At 54.5% G+C, this 19,511-nt stretch overlaps 5 protein-coding genes across 5 annotated transcripts; 2 read left to right on the top strand and 3 right to left on the bottom strand.

Moving 5' to 3' along the window:
- Positions 1–330: 330 nt before the first annotated feature.
- On the top strand, positions 331–5,086 carry MRS44_003028 (uncharacterized protein; the record flags this gene model as incomplete). The annotated part of the gene is made up of 4 exons (XM_065623057.1): positions 331–2,022; positions 2,067–3,422; positions 3,580–3,587; positions 3,763–5,086. 4 exons carry the CDS (start codon positions 331–333, stop codon positions 5,084–5,086), a joined length of 4,380 nt encoding a protein of 1,459 aa, XP_065479129.1.
- Positions 5,087–5,301: 215 nt separating this feature from the next.
- On the bottom strand, positions 5,302–6,224 carry MRS44_003027 (uncharacterized protein; the record flags this gene model as incomplete). The annotated part of the gene is made up of 2 exons (XM_046268292.2): positions 5,302–6,021; positions 6,096–6,224. 2 exons carry the CDS (start codon positions 6,222–6,224, stop codon positions 5,302–5,304), a joined length of 849 nt encoding a protein of 282 aa, XP_046137141.2.
- Positions 6,225–7,103: 879 nt separating this feature from the next.
- On the bottom strand, positions 7,104–11,738 carry MRS44_003026 (uncharacterized protein; the record flags this gene model as incomplete). The annotated part of the gene is made up of 4 exons (XM_046270590.2): positions 7,104–8,429; positions 8,483–11,127; positions 11,181–11,490; positions 11,547–11,738. The coding sequence occupies 4 exons, from the start codon at positions 11,736–11,738 to the stop codon at positions 7,104–7,106; spliced, it is 4,473 nt and encodes a 1,490-aa protein (XP_046137140.2).
- A 3,069-nt stretch (positions 11,739–14,807) lies between these two features.
- On the top strand, positions 14,808–16,356 carry MRS44_003025 (uncharacterized protein; the record flags this gene model as incomplete). The annotated part of the gene is made up of 4 exons (XM_065623056.1): positions 14,808–15,226; positions 15,279–16,122; positions 16,185–16,215; positions 16,259–16,356. 4 exons carry the CDS (start codon positions 14,808–14,810, stop codon positions 16,354–16,356), a joined length of 1,392 nt encoding a protein of 463 aa, XP_065479128.1.
- A 900-nt stretch (positions 16,357–17,256) lies between these two features.
- Positions 17,257–19,470, bottom strand: MRS44_003024 (uncharacterized protein; the record flags this gene model as incomplete). Its single annotated transcript, XM_065623055.1, has 5 exons — positions 17,257–17,408; positions 17,631–18,096; positions 18,149–18,325; positions 18,377–18,545; positions 18,599–19,470. The coding sequence occupies 5 exons, from the start codon at positions 19,468–19,470 to the stop codon at positions 17,257–17,259; spliced, it is 1,836 nt and encodes a 611-aa protein (XP_065479127.1).
- Positions 19,471–19,511: the final 41 nt, after the last annotated feature.

Below are 19,511 nucleotides of genomic sequence, written 5' to 3'. Positions count from 1 at the left end.
AACTATTCCCTTTTCATCTATTTCCTTGGTCAAGTTACTTTCCTTTGTTCTGAACAATACCTCATTGATTGTCTGTCATCACCCTCATTGATCTGTTCGGGATATTCATTCTTTGTTGATCGTTCTGTCTGCATCATCTGTCTCGTTTTGCGCCACGACTTACCGTTCGACCGACCGCGTTGTTGACGTCCTTCAACAACAAAACACATGATCATTGCCAACGCTCGAGAGCCAGTCTTGCATGTTTGATGACCTGTTGCTGCTCCCTTTCTTTCCTTCTTCGACTCTCTTTCCTTTCTATTTCCATCTAATACATTTCGATATCACACCATGAACTATTCCGCACAGCCCCAACTCCCACCTTACCCTCCTCCCTATACAGCAGCCCAACCGCGAGTACAGGAGGACTGGGAAGACTGGGAGGACGATGACCACGCCGCGCCAACCCACGCCGGCGAGCAGGCCTCGACCGACTTCACCCCGGCGCATCGCGTATCATCTCGAACTTCCAAGCTTTACGGACAACGATCATCGAGAGTCTCCGCTGCTAGAGCCATGCGAGTCAAGTCTCGACAACGCCAGAAGGCCCAAAATGCCAAGGCAGGTATCAAGCTCATTACAGACATGTCTACTTTCCGACGCCAGACCAACTTCGGCCATACCAGACACACACCAGTGGGCCGTACTGGGAGGTTCGTCGATGCTGCTGCCCTGAGGGCTCTGGAAGGAGAGCCAAACTCGGCTTCGGTAGGAAACTGGAACTGGTTCAAGAGGGGCAAGGATCAAAGCCCAGCGACCGCCTCGCCTCAACTACTATCGGCCCAGTCAGGACGAACTTTGGATCAAAAGCTCTCACCAGATGACCGACCCATCGTGATTGGCATTTCTCTTTCGTCTGGAGAGGCGAATGGTTCCGTGGGAGGTTACAATACCTCGCCGACCCCTATCGAGACTCCTCACCCCGAACCTCCTCAGCGACAACCAGTGCCTGACCACCTTGCTGCCCCTGTTCCTACTTCCAAGCCACTACCGACTGCTGCCCAACAGAAGTCAGTATGGTCGCCTGATACTCCTGATACTGCCTCATCGTTCAGCACGATCCGCTATGCTTCGAGCATCTATTCGCAATTCCCAGTCCCCCCCGATAGCGACGCTCCTCCAGTACCAGCGGTTCCAGAAAACTTCAAGAAGGCACAAAACAATCGGCATGTTAGCATCGACATGGGCGGTAACGCTCCTGAGGAATCGGATAGCGGTACCCCCTGTACCCTCTTTGAAGAGGATGGAACCTCAAGCCCACAGAAACAGATGAAGACCAAGTCACCTGGAGTGACCCCCGACAGCGCTGGTTCAAAGACTCGCGGGTGGTGGGATCATCATGTTGTCACTCCCTTCATGGACAAGAGGCTCACCTTCACGACCGCTTTGAAGCAGACCTTTGAATCACCCAAAGATAGTCGCATTGACGAGTGGTGGAATAAGGTTGAGGACAAGCCCCAGCCGAAACAAACCCAAAACCCGAATTCGAACCCAAACCTGTACCTCACGCCGAACCTGCTGCTTGGTCCATTCCAGACACCCATCGTCAAGGAGCCTATACCACGTCGAACGCCCTCGCCTCGTATCGAAAGCATAGCCGAGTCTTCTTCTGGCCCTTCAACCGCTCGGTCATCTCCAGTCCCCAACGCAACCTCGAGCATTGTGAAGCCGCGGATTGTCATCACGTCAGAGGTTATCTCTGAGCAGCCACCCCCATACTCGCCTCCGCCAAAGAAGACTGAAGGCACGCCGATCAAGTACGCAGCTGTACTGCCACCTGGACATGGTCTTCAGACCCAGTTCCCACCATCCCCCGGACCTACGTCTCCTGGGCCTATGTCTCCGGGTCTTGCCTCAACCATGTCTTCTCAAAGGGGTACTCGTTTGCAAGAAGTCCCATTGACGCCTGCTCCCCGCGAGAACATCCGGGACAATATTCGACTCTCGCAGATGCCGCTCCCAACACGGCCAATTGGAACCTTTGTACCCCAAGAACACTCGCTCGCTGATGGGGGGAAATGACCAAGGTTGAGCGTACACGACGTCGGCACGAGAAGGAAGAGGTGGTAGCCCGACGCTTGGGTGGCTTCTGGAGGGGTAGGGGATGTATCCCCAAGGAGGGCTGCTTTGGTCGAACTGGTCGGGAGGGACGCAAACGTCGACGAGTTTGGATGATTGTGGTTGGAGTCGTCATTGCTCTGATGATTCTGGCCATCACACTGGGAGTCGTTTTGAGCCGCCCCCACCACAAGAAGGAACTCCCCTCGATTTGGGTCAACCTGACAGATTTCCCTCCTATGCCCACAGGAGGTCTGACGGTGGTTGGACCAGACAACGTTGTGGCCAAGTCTGGCTGCACTGAGCCCTCGACCATGTGGAGCTGTGCTCTCCCCAAGGAGCAGCACAAGTCGGTTGCCCCTTACAAGCCTACCCAGCCGACCATCATGATGCAGATCCAGTGGGACAACAGTACACGCAATGAGTGGAAGGTTCCTAACGGAGAACCCCCTTCACTCAAGCACCGCCGAAGTATGGGGATCGCGGCGCGTGCGAGCAGCTTGATCCGAGAGCGACAGACATCCGACTTTGAACCCAGCCCTGACCAGCCAAACTTTCAGGAGATGTGGTTCTTGGGCAACACGACTGACGATATCAAATCAAAGGAGAAGGCAGGTGAAGCAACGCCTTTCTACATCAGTCTAGTAGATTCCATTGAGACGGAGGAGACCAAGGAGCTGGTTAAGCGTGATAGCTCGCCGGAAGTCAAGGTCAACCTGACCGACGCTCTCCCGCCGCCTGAGCTAGATGAAGACGGCAAACCCAAGCCAGCTGTGTTGCTGCCAAAGCCTGTGCAGCAACCGGTGCGGCTCTACGACCGTGGTCTCCCTACGGAGCACTACGGGTTCTACACGTACTTCAAGCGAACTATCTACCTGAAATCGATAACGGTTCTCAACAAAACTGACGAGGGTGACATCCCATTGGACGAGGATGGCGGCTGCGGGGAAACTGAGGCCGATTTCCTCACCACTTGGAGCGAGACACGGCTGCTGGTTCAAATCTGGACACGCAAGCTCGCAAGCAACACATCGTCACTGCTTGAGCCTAAGGGCATGGGTAGCATCGATGGTTCCAAGGAGCTGATCCGACCAGGCACAATGCCGTACCCGGTGACAGTGACCATGGATACCCACGGCGGAGATCGGGGGAAGAAGTTTGTGTGGGCGTGGCCGATTAACAACCGGCAGCAGGTAGATGAGGGCAATCCCAAGTTGCTGGCCAACAACATTGCCTACGGTGGAACATGGATCAACAAGCGATCAGACGGAGATGAGAAGTTTGGCGGATTCGACGGCGGGACCGGAGGATGCAAATGCCAATGGGTAAACTGGGTGTGAAAAATACAGCACAGTACTTAATCTGATTAATGGGAGCATGTAGCGGATGCATTGGACGGGGCGTCTGGGTAAAACGGAGCTTCTAGGATCCTTGATTGGTCTATAAAACATCTAGATTGAATTCATAAACTGTGATTTCAAGTTGTTTATGTGAGTGAGGTTCTTGAATGCTCCGGCCCCCACACCGGAGAGTGGGGCCGTCCGGTTCCGCCATCTGCCGTAAACTAAAAATTGCCGACCGGCGTCGCTTTCAAAAGCTTCAACCGAAACCCACCATCCGCCATCCCGCTCGTGCTCCGTCGATGCACTCCCTCCTACAATGCAGCCGCCGGCGCCTCCCCCTCGTCGCCGCCATCCAGCGCCGTAGCCGCTCCCTCGTGACGCTCGCCATCGAGACATCCTGCGACGACACTGGAGTCGCCATCCTCCGGCACACGCCCAAGTCGACCGAGCTCCTCTTCAACGAGCGCATATCGTCCGACAACCGTGCCTTCAAGGGAATACACCCGTTGGTGGCTGTAAAGGGTCACAGCTCTGCGCTGGCACCCCTCGTCCGCCGTGCCCTCGACGCTCTGCCTGACGATGTCGGCGATGGAAGGCATTGCACTGCGCCCGGCGGCGCTCGCAAGCAGATCCCGGACTTTGTCTCGGTGACGCGCGGGCCTGGCATGCGCTCCAACTTGGGGATTGGAATCGATATGGCAAAGGGACTTGCGGTTGCCTGGGGTGTGCCGTTGGTGGGAGTCCACCACATGCAGGCTCACGCCTTGACACCTCGTCTGGCGAGAGCGCTGGGTATGAGCATGGGAGAGAAGCAGACAGAGGAGGGGACCAGATCCGGACCCGAGTTTCCTTTTCTATCTCTCCTCGTCTCTGGAGGTCATACACAACTTGTCTACTCGTCAGGCCTCACTGACCACGCCATCCTCGCCACGAGCGGTGATATTGCCGTCGGGAACCTGCTCGATCAGACAGCCCGCGACATCCTCCCCGCCGACGTCTTTGACTCGAGCGACCACGTCATGTACGGTCGTCTTCTCGAGGCCTTTGCCTTCCCACCAGGCGAGGACATGGAATCTGCTTACGAGTCTGTCTTTACGCCGCCGGCCTCGCGGGCTGCCGAGATGGAGCCTCCTCCCTCTGGATACGACTGGGTTGTACCGACACCGTTCAGGCAGAGTCGTAAGCTCGCCTTTTCCTTTAGCAGTATCTACACACATGTGCACAATATTGCTACAGAATCAGGCTCATCCATGTCTGTGGTTGAGCGCCAGACACTGGCACAACACACCATGATGGCGGCCTTTACACACCTCGCAGGCCGGCTATGCGTAGCCTTGGAGGATAGACCAGAGCTGTGTGAGGCAAAGACGCTCGTCGTGGCCGGCGGTGTGGCGAGTAATCACTTCCTCATGCACGTTCTTCGACGGATGCTGGCTGTTCGTGGGTTTGGACATTTGCAGATCGTAGCACCACCTGTTGAGCTCTGCACCGACAACGCCGCCATGATTGCGTGGACGGGCATGGAGATGTTTCAGGCCGGTTGGGAGTCTGAGGTGAATATCACGGGGATTGGCAAGTGGCCCATGGACCCGGAGCATGGGGAGGGCATATTAGGTGTTGACGGTTGGGTGAGACGAGAGTCATGACATAAATCTTCATGTGAGCATGAGCCGTGTGCTCGCCCTGTATACTACTGTAATTCTCAAAGACATCACGAGCAGGCGTTGGAATCTAGATGAACCTTTTCACAACAGAAAAGCCTTTGTTGTACATATTACGCGGCCCATCTGGAGCTTTATACCCTCAGCTGAACCGGTACAAGAACCAACCCTCTATCATCCACGTCCCTCTACTGTCCCGTCTATTCCAGCTCGCTCGTCACGTTGGTGAACTCGCCCTTCTCCAGCTTGGTCTTCCAGAAGATGGGGTTGGTGTCGTTGAAGCCGTGCTTGACCCAGCCCTCCTCCTTGACGTGGTACAAGTTGATGAAACCACCAGAGTAGGCGTCTCGGTGGGTGGCGGCCAGGATACTTCGCTTGCCGAGCTCGAGGGCCTCCTCGTCCGTCAGGTCGTAGCGGTACTCGGCGTCGAGCACACCGTAGGCAAAGGTCTGACCGGAACCGACACAGAAGAGGTTGCCAGCGAGGCGGGTGCCGTCGCTGTCGACGTAGTAGAGGGCGGGACCCTCCTCCTTGGTGACACCGGCGCACATGGTGCCCATGCTGAGGCCCATGCCCTTGTAGCTGTAGACGAGGTTGGCGAGGATCTTGCTGGCGGCGGCCACGCTGATGCGGCGCTTGTGTCGGAGCTCGTGCAGGCGGCACTGCATGCCCAGCCAGGCGAGCCAGTACTGGCAGTCGGCGGCGCCACCGGCCATGGTGCCCAGGAGGACGCTGTTGATCTCAATCACCTTCTTGACAGTCTGCGAGGCGATCCAGTTGCCGGCCGTGGCTCGCGAGTCGGTAGCGACGATGATGCCGCCCTGGAAGCGGAACGCCAGGGTCGTGGTTCCGTGGGCGATCTTGATGGGGCAGTCGGGGTTGGATCGGTCATCGGTGGCAGCTCGGAGCCATGATGAGGGCTGGAGATTTGAGTTAGCATTTTTTAGATTAGGGAGAGCTTTTTGGAGCTCTCAGAGGAGGGTTAATGGCGAACCTGAGCAACGGGAGGCATGGCAAACTTGATGGAGAGGTCGGCCATGGGATTCACCAGCTCGTCCTGGTCCTCAAAGGGCTCATTCTGCTGGTACGCCGGCCGGCTGTATTTTGCGACAAGAGAGTCCATATTTGGTGTGATGAAGTGACGGCAAGTCTACAAAGGTCGTGGCGGCTCGTCGATGACGATGTTGACGCCCTGGAACTGGCTGGCGATGAGGATCGCTTGCCGAGTATAGAGCTCTTGGGAGTGTCTAGGAGACAAGATTCGAGAGTCGAGATTATCTAATCGAGGCCGTCGATTATTGTTCGCGGTCGAGATTGGGGTATCGTCGTCGTGGAGGAGGTGATGGCGATGGCGGCGGCGGTGGTGGTGGTGATGGTTGGTGCTTGAGTGTGGATTGGCAGAAGCTCCAGTCCAGTCAAGCTGAGGCTCAGGCAGCTCCCATTGCGCGCGTCAACTGAGAGCACCTGCTAACAGTAACAGGTGGTGGGGTACGTACCTACCAGAGGTGACGCTCCCCTGTGAGGCCTAGTCGGTGCCTTGAATATCAGGCATCTAAATTACCAACAAGAAACATCACCAATGCTGTCTCTATCATAGGCAGTTCCTGGCAGTTCAAGCTCCTATAATGGCAACACTCTTTGTTTAAATGCTTTTCAATTCATTCATTCGCCCCTTCCAGGGCGTCCTACTAATCTCCTACCTAATTACCTTATTGAATCCAATCCGCGCCAAGGAACCGAACCCAACTTCCAGAGGATATCAAACTCAAGTAAATGAAGCTACCACTTTGGTCTCTGCAGTCAAGACGTCTTGTCCTCTTCCTCTCCCATCCATAAGAGAACACCCTCCATTCCCTAGGTGACCTAACTCTCACCAACCTTCACAATCCAGGAAAACAATATCGAGATTTGGAGTAGTCGCATCATAACACAGAAAGAAAAAAAAAAGCAACTCAAAGAAACATCACGCGTGTCAAGCAAAGACAAGACGAGACACCTCAGCTTAGGGATTTGGCGTCACCTCCCTGCTGGTCCGTCCCTCTCGCTTGCTCAGGAAACTTCGTCGAAGCTGAGTTTTGGGGCTCTCAGGTGCCAAGCTTGGCTCCGCAGACTGGAAGCTGCTCTTGAGCGTTACGCTTCCGCTGCCCACAGACAGATCCTTGGCCGTCGAGGCACCAGACTCATCCACAAAGTAGATGTGCTCGCCCAGGTCGTCATCGCTACCAAAAAGGTGCTGTCCCTTGGCCTCAATCTTGAACTGCGCGTCCGGGGTGCAGTGGAACTTGAACGTCTCATCAAATTGCCACTGGCCTGACGATGACTTGAAGTGCTTGGTCTTGCCCACCGTCTTCTCCTTAGGGTTGATCTGCGAGATGATGATGTACAGATCCGACGCTGGCGGGAATCCTGACGCTCCCACCACAGTGAAGGACGCCGTGCCGCCTTGCGCGCCACCAGGAAGTGTGCTGTGGACCGACGACTGTCCAATGCTCTTTGACCGGGAGTGGCCATTGCTGGTGGATGGCCGTCCCATTGCAGGCGCGTCAACCTCCTCCACAATAGCAGGCGGCCGTCGAAGACCACCGTTGGACCCTGCACTGCCGTTGGACGCCATAGTTGGGGGCTCTACCACCTCTGGCACCGTCTCCTCCTCAATGTCACCGTTTTCCTTCTTATTGAATAGACCACGACGGAGGAACGAGGCACCCTTTCCAACACCATGACCGACGACTCCAGCCACTGCCACGCCGCCCTTGATAGGCGCACCGGCGACGCCAGTTACGATGCGTCCAGGAGCACCCGAGAATGTTCCGCCAAACGTCGATGTGCCTTGTCGGGTTCGTGTCACGTAGTCGGGTCGGAACAAGAGTCGGATTCGGATGGTTCCCGACTTGCCATCCAGGATATATCTAGTCTCAGATGGCCTGAAGGGGTCCAGAGACTCCAGGTTGATGTCTGCACCACCCAAGAAGTCGGGCTTGTCTGCAAAGTCGTAATCCCACACCGAGACCTTGAAGTCGGCTGCAGTCCTCGATGGGACGCTGACCTCGAAGAACTCGTTCCAAGTAGGGTTCAGCGTCTTCTTCTGCACCTTGGTCTTGTAGATCTCCTGGCCGTTGAGCTCAAACTTGCAGTAAGGATCACTCTTGCCATTGCGATCGGCCGAAGGCAGGTCTGCGCCGTCCAGAATATCCACACGGAGCTTGCCCATGTTGTTGATGCTCTCGCTTGGGTCGAGCTGCATCTTGACGGGGATGTACTTCAAGCTGACCTTGACACTAGCGGGACGGCCATCCTCGCCCTTGAGCTTGAGGGTTGTCGGGTTGTTCTACAACAAGTTAGTCTTATGATGTTACAGAAATAGCTGACGATGTGACATACCAGACACTGCTTGAGGGTTTCCAGAGTGTTGCCAGAAAGCGATGCCATGAGATCGTCTTGGTCATCACCCTTCTTTCGAGCCCTGAGAGTGAGGCGTGAAAAGTCCAGCTCGCGAATAAAGCAGTCTCCGATCTCCTCAAACTTGTGTGACTTGCTGCGAGCTGTAGAAGACACGTAGGAAGGATACGCCATGTCGTCCACCAGGACCTCGAGAAGACCGTGGCTCTCCGGCATCTCGGCCTCCATGAGTCTGAAGATGAGCAGACCACTCTCGTACTTGAGCAGTTGTTCCGGGGTGAGTCGGATCTTGGCGGGGCCCTTGGGCTCGTCCACCGAAGGCCTTCGTGTGGTGGAGGGACGTCCGACGGTTGTGGGAGTGGGTGGCTCGGCGTCCTTTTCCTTGGGCTTGTCCAGGGTTGCGTTGAACTTGCCGGCATCTGCTGACCTTTGCTGAGTGAGGTCGCCTTCCTCTCCAGATTCCTGCTTCTCCTTCTCTGCCTCTGCCTTTTCCTTCTCTTCCTCTTCCTCCTCTTCAGGGTCGGCGACGTTCAGGCAGGGGTAGAATGCAACTGTATAGTGCAGAGTTCCCTTGGCAATGCCCTTATTATGAAGCCGCAGCCCATCTTCGCGGGGCTGCTTCTTATCGTTAACCAGGTACTCTCCAGTTTCGTCTTGCGCAACATAGTCGGCAGCAAAGACTTCGATCATTCCCAGACTTCGGTCCTTGCCGACCTTCTCCGTGTCCATCACCTCCAGAGCGAGTCTGTCGCGAGCAGAATGAATAGGGACATAGAGTACCTCATCCCACTCAGGGTTGAGGTCATTTCGGAAAGTGACGGTTCGCGCCTTTTCAATACCGGAGAGCAAAACTCGAGTGTACGGGTCCGACTTGCCAAAGGCCTCGAAGTTGCGGAGATCAGTGGCCTTCTTGAAATGGAATCGCATCACACCAATGGGGGTGACATAGCCGCCAGTGCTGGCCACGCCAGAAATGGCCACCGGCTTCCACTGTGCCATCATCTTGACACGGCCGGTGTGAGCGCCATGTAGGTTGTACCATTCCTTGCCTTGTTCCATACATTCCAGCATCTCGTCGAGCTTGATCTGGTACTTGCCGAGCACCTGGTCTCCAGTAAGATCACGATCATCCTTGATTGTGACACCGAGCTTGGCCTTCTTGCGATCCGTGATGAGAATTTCCTTCGAGCCGTTGTCCCAGATGGGGTTGTTGGTGCGCTTCAGCTTCTTGGTGTGGTGCACCTCCTTACCGTTCAAGAACATGACTGCATACGGGTTGAGCATTCCCACGAGACTCTTGGTGCCATCCAGATCCTTGGCCTGCTCCACTGTGAAACGGAGAATACCCTGGTTAGACTCGGGTGGAGGCTCATCTTGTCCCTCGGCGTTCTTCATGGTTTCGAGCACAGGGAAGAAGCGGAGATCACAAGAAACCACACCACGAGCCTTGCCGTCAGCAATGACCTCGAGTCGTTCATTTTCGTACACATTGAGCTCCTCGATGTTCTCGAGGGGGAAAGAGGCGACACCGAGCTCCTTGGACTTGCGGAAATCGTTGTGGTCGAAAACCTGGATATCAAGAGAATCGTTGAAAGAGGTGATGATGATGTAGTGGGTCTCGTTCCATCTCGGGTTGGAGTTGTCCTCCACGACCTTGGTTCGGGCGAGCTCCTGGCGTCTGTTCAAGCTGATGGATGCGTAGGGATCGATGGTTCCACCAAAGTTGTCGCTGTTCTTCAGGCCGTGAGCACCGTGAAGGGTCACGGCAACAACACCGACAGCCTGATCAACGGGGTTGCCAGCCAACATCTTGGCAACTTCGATGGGAAAGACCTTGGGCGCATACATCATGGGGCCCAGGTTACCGTGAATCTGCTCGAGAATGAAACTCTCCAAGCCAGGAATGAAGTTGATATCGAAACCAAAGTTCTCACCACCGAGCGGCTTACAGACGTAATCAATGGTGGGTCGCTCGAGGAAGCACATTTCCACGCGGTCAATGTGGGGGAACGGGATCTGAAGTTTGATCTTGAGGCGCATGATACCGGAGAAAGCCATGTCCTCAACAATGACGTCGAGGCCCTTGCTAATCATGGCCTTGCCGATTCGGATCTCGAGCACAATCTTGGGGTTGACCTTGTTCTTGAGCTGGCGGGACGTCATATCGTCGGTATCGTTGGGGGTGAAGCTGAACTTCCAGTCCATCATGACAATGTCGTCCTCGGTCTTGGGGTAAGTCTTGACATGCTCCATGCGCGGAGGCTTGGAACCCAGAGTAAAGGTCTTGAGCTTCAAGCTATCCAGGAAGGCGGGAGTGGCAGAGCTGAGAACCTGGTCGACAGAGTTGATGATGGTCTGAGCGAGGACGGGCTGGTAGATGGGCCAGAACTTGACCAAGAATGAGTTGATCCATTCGAGGGATTCGTTATCGTTATCGAGCTTCTTGAGCGCCAACTCGCGAGTGATGTCGTCGCGGAAGTTGCGTCGCACTCGTCGCAGGGAGGTCCGGTAATAGGTGGAGCAAATGGCCATGATGATAATAACCCAAGCAAGACCGCCGCCAAAGACAGCGACAAGCCAGGAGCTGATACAAGCAAAGATGACAAGTCCAGTGTTGTGATACCAGTCTGTACATGTTAGTCCGCTGCGCTTTAGAATATGTAAGTGATCGAGAACCTACCGCCGTAGAGAGTATCCGGGAGCTTTCCCTCTACCCAGGTTCCATGATCGAGCAAGCTTTCTTGCTCTAGAAGCTCGTCGCTTGGCCATCCAAGTCGCGGAGCCCAACCTGTGCGCGAGTAGGGAGCCTCTTCGGAGGCGGGGTCAACACCATCAGCGAGAGGCTTTCCCTGCTCGTCTCGTGCGACATCCAAGACTCCATCCTTGCTGGGCTCTGGGAGGTCCTCGACAGGGCCGGTGCCATCGTCAACATCGGTGATGATGGCGGCGCCCTTTGGTCGTCTGCTATGCTGCAGTTCGGGTGGGATAGCCTGCGGTACAAGCTTGGTTAGTCGTGGTCGCGGGGCCAAGAGAATGAGAGGCGTACAGCTTGGGCCTGAGCTTTCTTCTGCTCGGGGCTCGCATCGGGATCAAAGGTAAAGGCAGGAACACCGGCATTTCGGGATGCCTCAACGATTTCCTTCTGGGCATCGGCGGTGGTAACGGAGCTTTCGGGGTTGGCAGCGGCTTCAACAGCTCCCTGCTGCTTCAGCTCGTTGGCCTCCTTGGCGGTTGACATGACGCCGTTGCAGCGTCGCCGCGACAGCTATCTCTCTACTCGGTGCTTCGAAGATGGTGTGTGCGGATCGTCGTGTGATCAATTGGGACAATTGAAGCTGTGATGAGCGTCGCGAGGCATCCAGAGGTAGGGCGTCGGTTGTAAACGACGACCGTGGGACCGATTCTCGAGGGATGTGGTGCCAGGTGACGACGGGGGTGGGCGGTTCGGATTAGGTCCTAGCCTTGGCTCGATTCAAGCCAAGTCAAGTCAAGTCGCGGGCTGACTGAGACGAGGGAGGAGTCGACTCTGCAGCCAAAGGCAGCTTTGGGTCTGTCGGGAGATGAGTTGAAACCGGGTCGAAGGGAAGAATAAGAGAAGGAGAAGGAGAAGAAGAGAAAGAATGCAGGGCGACAAAAGGAAACCTGGCGCAGGCAGGGTTGGGTTATCGGAGACGGAGAGAGGGAGAGACAAAAGGTGGAGGAAATCCTGGCACAAGGTCGGTTGGTGCAGGTTGAAGGTGCAGCTGCAGAGAGTAGGTAGGTTGGCTTCTTCCAAGCTCGTGCAGCTCGCCCGGCCGTGCCAGGTCCCTCCCGATCGTCAGGGAGCTGGGGTGTCTCTGGGAGAGTCGCAGTACGGCGCAGGTACCTTGGCGGACGGGCTGCTGCAGGCGTCAGCTGGTGTACCCCTCGGGTCCCGCAAGCCGAGCTGGTTTGTGGCTGGGGGGAAATTGGAGCAACGGAGAGTTCTCCAGCTATCATCAGTCCCAGACAGCGGATGACACTAGTGATGATGCAGTGGGTGGAGTGGTGGTGATGGCGGGCCGAGGGCGCGCACGACGGCAGGTGGGCGAGTGGGTCAATGCTGCCCGTCTGGGAAATAATTGAGTCTGGCGCCTGAGTTTTCTGCTGTGGTGATTGCGACGCCTGGCAGAACATCAGAGTCATTGAGGGAGAAGCATGAATATGATGATGCCGATGATGATAGTATTCGGCATAGAAGCGTCAAGGGGACAGCTCGCAGCATTCGCAACTCTCTGTACGTGTTCGTGCAGCTATCCGTGTCACAGAAAGACAACATCCATTCTCCACCCCACGGCAAAAGTCGTCGTTGTTTCTTTTCTTACTGACCGACGGACGCTGTTGGCAGCTGGGGCTGGAGCCGACAACCCCAAGAGAGCTGGAGCTGGAGCTGGAGCAAGCGCCGCTTGGCCCCCGAGCTATTGCGTGGATGAGCCCACCAGTAAATTCGGGCTATTTCCCTATATCCAGAAGGAGGAGGAGAAACATGCAACATGCAGAGTCACCCTATCACCCCATCCCAAGAACCCATTCCCACCCTTCGCAAGCTCCCTGTCCTCCGTCTCCCAACCTGGCCAATCGCTCAGCTGTCCAAGGCTCTGGCCTGTCCCCTGCGGCGCTGAGCAGCACCTACGTAATTGATGGTCCGGGGAGACTCGAACTGGCCTCTCCAGCGTCTACTCTCTGCTGGTAAATGGGCTTGGTTTGGTGGACCCTAGGGTGACATCCCATCCAAGATCTGGCGCCAGGCGAGCAGAGACGTCTTAGTGTGCACGCCGGCGGCTGGGTCCCTGGGAATCAATCCCTGTTCCTGATGCCTTTGTTTTTCGGGACCTTTCCTGTTTGCTCTTCAGCTGCTTTGCTGTCGCAATCATGGCTGCGCACCGTGCTGTGCTGGTGTCTACCTACATTCCGTGACTTCGCGATGCCTTCTAGCAGAGAGATGCAAGCTGAAACGGTTCCAGACACGACTCCAGGCTCAGGGTGACGCCGTCAAAATGTCACTGCCCGTGATTGATTCATCTTGTCCAGGGGGGCGTTGCTGTGGCACGGCGTCTAACTGCTGCAATGAGGCCGCCCGCCATGGCTCGCCTTGCCATGCCCTCCATGGGTTGCCCTCGGGAGCTATTAGCTGCACTGACCTGCCCTTAATGGCTCGCCTACTGTTGGACCGTCGGTCAATCCATCTGTGTCAAAGGTGAACCAAGATGCCGTGAATCCCTTGCATTGCAATCTCGCCTGTTGCGACTGTCGTACACTGTGATGTGCTCTCGTCGAGTGCTGTAGTAAGAAAGTATACAGTGCATCCTTGCAAAAGAGCCTCAGCGCTTCACACGGCCCTCCGGCCTCCATTTCCGACCTCCATCCCCATTCTCCTCCACCCGCAGATGCACAGCCACTCTCGTCGACCTGAACTTCCGGCATTATTAAACCTTCTTTCTTTGAATCCCCTCTCGAGACCCCTGCACGGGCATACAGCCAAGGGGAAAACGGACTCCATATCCGTCCACCAGCTGATAATCGACAAAAAAATATCGCAGTGTTTCCTGATATTGTTTGCTTTTGCCTTGTTTTTGTGTGTCTTGGGCCAATCGCTATAATGTTCCAACCCTGCCCGCCAACTTTAGCGCCTCCTCACAGACCAGATAAGGATCTTCATTTCCAACTTGACGGACCATTGCCCAATCTGTTAAGCGGCGAATAGAGTCGGCTTGAGAGAGCTAAAAGAGACGACGTGTGCTCCATCATGACGATTGCTTGACCTGAAAGGATCCTCTCGAACCCTGCTCTAGAGGTAAATGTACAACAAAGAGTTCAGCTGAACTTCCTTCGTCTGAGTTGCAGCATGACTTGATTCGACCTCATAGTCGCCTTTCCACCAAATATCGAAACATTAGCCAAACGAAATTTGGCTTCGGAGATGATATGTCAATGGTTCTTTCCCGTCGCAGCTTGTGAGCTGCCCATCCCGTGACCGTCCTTTGCTTTCCTTTCCAAGGTGTTGGTGATAACTCACCTCACACAAACATGATCTGTCACCCAACGAGGAGAGCTTCAGCCGCCAAAAGCCTCCGTGTTCCAATCGTTGGCTGCATCTCGCCTCTTAGCCTCCATGAAACGATGTATGGCAGTTTCAACAAAGGGGGATGCAGCAAAACAGGGCGTCTGGTGCTTCCACAGCTCCTGGGCTGAATGCGAGCCCTGATTCTCTTATTTGGTACCGCGAGCTTCCTCTTTGCGGAATGGACGTCTTTTTTGCAATTTCTACTCCCATCGTCTTCCGGCTTCAATGGAACCCTTCAGCGCTGCTTCATCCGTAGCAGGTCTTATCATAGCTGCAGGCAAGATCTATAGCCTCCTCGACTTTATCTCTTCTGTCAAAAACTCCCCGACGACCATTAGCGATGCCAAGAACGAAGTCAAACATGCACAGTTGGCGCTGTGCTCCCTAAAACGATATCTGAACAACCTCGCCTCCCTCAATCCCAAGCGAACGGCCATGATCCAGGTTGATGACTTGAGAGTGACCCTAAGTGATGCTATGATGGCATTCTCTGACTTTGAGACCCTTCTCCTCACTCTGGACAACATTGCGCGGGTGAAAGCGTTTATAATATGGCCAAAGTACGGCAGAGAAATCGAGGAACACATGGCCAAGGTTCAAAGATACAAGACATCCTTAACCTTGATGCTCAATATTCTGCAATGGTATTTGCTAGCCTAAGATATTGAAACGGACGAGACTAATAACTGGGGACAGTGAGACTCAGTTTGAGGCGTGGCAGTCTCAAGAACGCCTTCAGTTATTGATTGAAGGCGTCATACAAGAGAACAAAACACTGAGGCATATGATGAATGAATCGCAAGATTCATTTGATGCACAGAGCACCTTCACCAAGCGGCAAGAAGATGACGGACCGACAACCTGGACAAGAGACAAGGATGACCACGACACCGAAACAATCAGGGGGAGTATCAGAGGACGCATCAGAGAAAGTACTGGTGGCGGCAACCAGAAGGACGACTCTATGAAAGGACATCAGTCCAGAACTCTGAGGCTACCATTTGAGAGAATCCTTGAGCAGTCATGGGTTTATAAACGAAACCAGCGCAACTCATGCGACTGCTCATTCATCAGCTCCGCGGAACGATCCCATACTTGGTCTGTTTTCTCAGGCTTGAGCTTGGCAGATGTATCTATCCTGTCAGTCATCGCCATGCCTCTTACGACTATGGACTTGGCGAATGGGAAACACTATCAAGTTGAGGCCCTGGACGAAGGCTTGACGTGGCCACCCGAGGACTTTGATGAACAAAGTATATTCAACTCACGGCCGAGCTCCGAAACACCCACCCTACCGAACCTCAGGCCCGAAGATGTGAGATTGACATGGAACATGTTCTCACAAGAAGAAAGAGAACAAAGTGATTGGATGAGTGAAGCCGGTTTTGAAATGGAGGACGAGGAAACCTCTGAAAGGGCACACACTCCCTTATCCAACTCGGACAGGCTGGACGAACGCGACAAGATAAGAGACTACAAGCCAGAAAGTGGTGTTAAGGACCATGATGATGAATTATGCCAATGCACTGGCTGCCAAGGGGTTAGTTGCTAATGAACTCACCAGCGTTGTTTCCCAGAATTGCTGACAAACTGTGGGCATAGCCGCTCGAGAAGACTGAAGCATTTAGACTGGGTGAGTTTTCTATCCACGTCAACTCTCTTATTCATTTTAGCAGCTTCTAACGCTAGATTCAAGGGAACTTCCATTGGCATGGAGATTGCTTCCGCTGTAGTCTGTGTGGCTGCATTATGGAACAAGACGGCAAACTCATGATCCAGGGAAATGGGACTATTACCTGCAATGACTGTTCGCAGTATTGCGCAGATTGTGGCAGCAAGATCGAGGACCTTGCCGTTGTCCTTCGGCCTAATACTGTTGTCTGCCCCTCATGCTTCGTATGTTTTGTCTGCAAGCAGCGAATCAGAGATCTGAAGTTCGCCAGAAGCACTCGGGGCAGAGCCTGCATGACTTGTCATGAGGCAATGATAGCGAAGAAAGCTCGGAGGAAGGCCATGCTGTTGCCGGCAGTTTAGGAGGCTACACATGCCGAGAGGCTGCTTTGTATGTTGACATGAGTTGGTTACTTGGTACACGGCGTTCTTGAGTTTCGGATATGTATTGGGAGAAGACGGGAGATAATAGGAGTGGCGGGATGTTTGACATATTGGCTTGTCTACTTGATGGATGTTCATGGCCTAGATAGTATCACGGGATTGAAATGGTTAGGACCCATGGATGGGTAAACCTCTACTCTGTTGTAAACCCTCTTGGCTTTTCTTAATTGCCAATAGACAATTATCGTAGCAAAGACAGACGATCTACCAAATATGTCCTTGTGAGCGAAATGTTGTCATCTCGGGATCACCGTCTGCCCATATTGCCAACCTTGCCATGATCAATCAACAGGCTGTGAGAGTCAACACCAAATTCAGCAGCAATTGGTAAGCCACCACAAACTCATGCAACCTCGTACTACCCAAGCCTGACTTGCAGTGCCGATCGAATGACGTCTTGACAAACGCCCTGTCGCAAGCCTCGTACCGTGGGACCGGGGCCATGACAAGACCAGGGGGTCTGATATAGGAAGGGGGCTCTCCGTTATTGCACCGGAATGCAACTACGCACGGCATCCAAACAAGGAAATTTATGATGGAAAAGCAAGAGAGGAGTCGTTCAACATTCGACTGCTGCTACACCGTGGATATAGATTTGAATCCGCCACCCACCCATCGTATAGAACCCCGTTCGAACGCTATTCTTGGAAACAGAGTATCCAAACCCAGGATAAAAGAAAGTGCCGAGTGCCCAGAGATGCTTGATCGTGTCTAGTAATAGTAGTAGTAAAAATAACACGCTGACCGCCAGTCAAAATATCAACCTTGACGCCGTCTGATATGCAATCAACCCCCCATCTTCAACCGTGAACCGTGACTCTTGGACAAGCGAACGAAGGCTTGCTTAATAACCAAACCCATCATGCTGGTGTACTGGACAACGTCCGGGGTGCTTGACGAACCATGACGAGATGCACGCCCGGTGAAATCGACATAAACATTCTAATCGCGCCATGGGAACTCCAACCGTAAACTCTTCCAGGCAGATGGTACACTCGGCGTCGTCGATACAGTCCTTCTCTGTTGCCAGGTAAGTATACATGCCCGTCCGTCGTGGAGCAGGCGGCGCTCCGCCTTCCCCACGGGGTGTGCCATATGTGCTATGGTTCTGGATGCACGACGTAATGTGTGATTCTCGAAGGGCTTCAAAGTTGGGGAGACTCTGTGAGGGCAGCTCGCGATGGCAGATAGGACACTCGTCCTCTTCCGCAATCTGGGGCGTTGGTGGCAATGCCCTCTGTCTCGAGGATGACTCGCCAAGTGAGCTATATCGATTTGGATATGAAGAAGGTGACGAGGACTGAACGTTAGATAGGAGCCGTTCAACAGGGGTCTGGTGTGTTCCACTACGGTGTCGATAAGACGGGCCAGGAGATGATGAGCCAGACGAAGGAGGAACCTGAAAGGTGGTTAGCAACTGTGGACTCAGTGACATAAAAAGGGCCACAAACCATGGTGACGCTTCTCATCCTGGGGGAGAGGTATCGATAAGGATCACCACTGGCGCCTGGAGCAAAGACTGCACCGTGCCTATTGGACGGCGGCAGTGTCCCGTAGGCGCTGCCGATACTGCTCCGCGATCTCTGGTGAGCAGATCGTGGAGACAGGGTTGCTTGGGGGCTCGGACTCTGCGGCGGTGCAGTATTGGGGTCTGGAACGCATGGATTGCAAAGCCTCACCCGCTCACCCCCTGACATGTCGTTGACATCGAAATATCCAGCCCCGAGACCATCGATTAGTAGCGATTGGTGCATGGTCGTGTCTGAGCCAGGTGGTCTGACGATGTACTGGTATGGAATAATGATTCTGTGCGGGGAACATGAGTTGCAGACAACTCTTCCACATTTTCTAAAATCATGAGTTTCAGATCCCCAAGACATCTCGGGATATTGTGAGCCTACCTGCAATGGTGTTTGCGTACGAAAAAGCTAAACTGGGTGCGACATATGGGGCAGTACGTGACTTCGTTATCGGGCTGCCATCTGGGTCGGGGAGGATCTGAAGATATCGACGGCCGAGAGGATCGAGGGAGTGGCGGCAGAGCATCTTCCAATGACCTAACAGAGGGCAGAGGAGCATCCATTCTCTCGCGGGATGGGCCTGCCCAAGTACGTCGAAACTCGGAATTACGTGCGGAGCCGGATGGTCGGTGTGTTGGACTGGGCTGGTCCTCGGCATCGTCCTGGGGAATATCTAGGGTTGCAGGTTGCACGGGCACTCTGTCTCGAGAACTGCTCCCAGGCTCCTCCACGGGTGTCGGCCTCTGCGTTGTCGTCAAAGCAGCCCCTTGGGCGTCAGGAGTTGTTGAATCTGGGTCGCCTCCTGCGCTTGCGCCAGCGTCCCTTTCCGTGGAAGTGGCCTCCATGTCTGCGTAAGCCTCAGCCGTGGGTACGGGTTGCGCAGCGTCTCTGGTGATGCCGATTTGCGCAAGTTCCGCGTCCGAGAAACGAGAGGCGTGTTCGTTTTGTTGGTCGCGATCGTCAGCGGGGTGCGGTGGTTCGGAGTCGTCGGGGCCGTTGATAGACTCCTGGTGCACCGATCCGTTATCTGATAGACTTCGTTCGACGGTGTGAGATGGGCAGTCGAAATAGCGCGAGCACTCCTGGTCGTAGAAACGAGAAGTTCGCCACGGGCAGCCCTCGGACTGGTCTGATCCAATGTTATCACTGTCGAAGGAGGAGCCTGAGCTCTCAGAGTCGCTCGACACGAGGGCGTCGTAGTCTCTGGCAGTTTCAGTCGCCAAATGGCCAGAAGCACCCGAGGGGCTAGCCATGGTAGTACATCCGGGCCGGACTCAGCGATGGAGGATGGGGA

The sequence above is a fragment of the Fusarium solani genome (genome assembly GCF_023522795.1).
Source record: "Fusarium solani strain SB1 chromosome Unknown bctg00000001, whole genome shotgun sequence".
In the NCBI taxonomy this organism is placed as follows: Eukaryota; Fungi; Ascomycota; class Sordariomycetes; order Hypocreales; family Nectriaceae; genus Fusarium; species Fusarium solani.
This window is presented reverse-complemented; position numbering and strand designations above follow the sequence as displayed.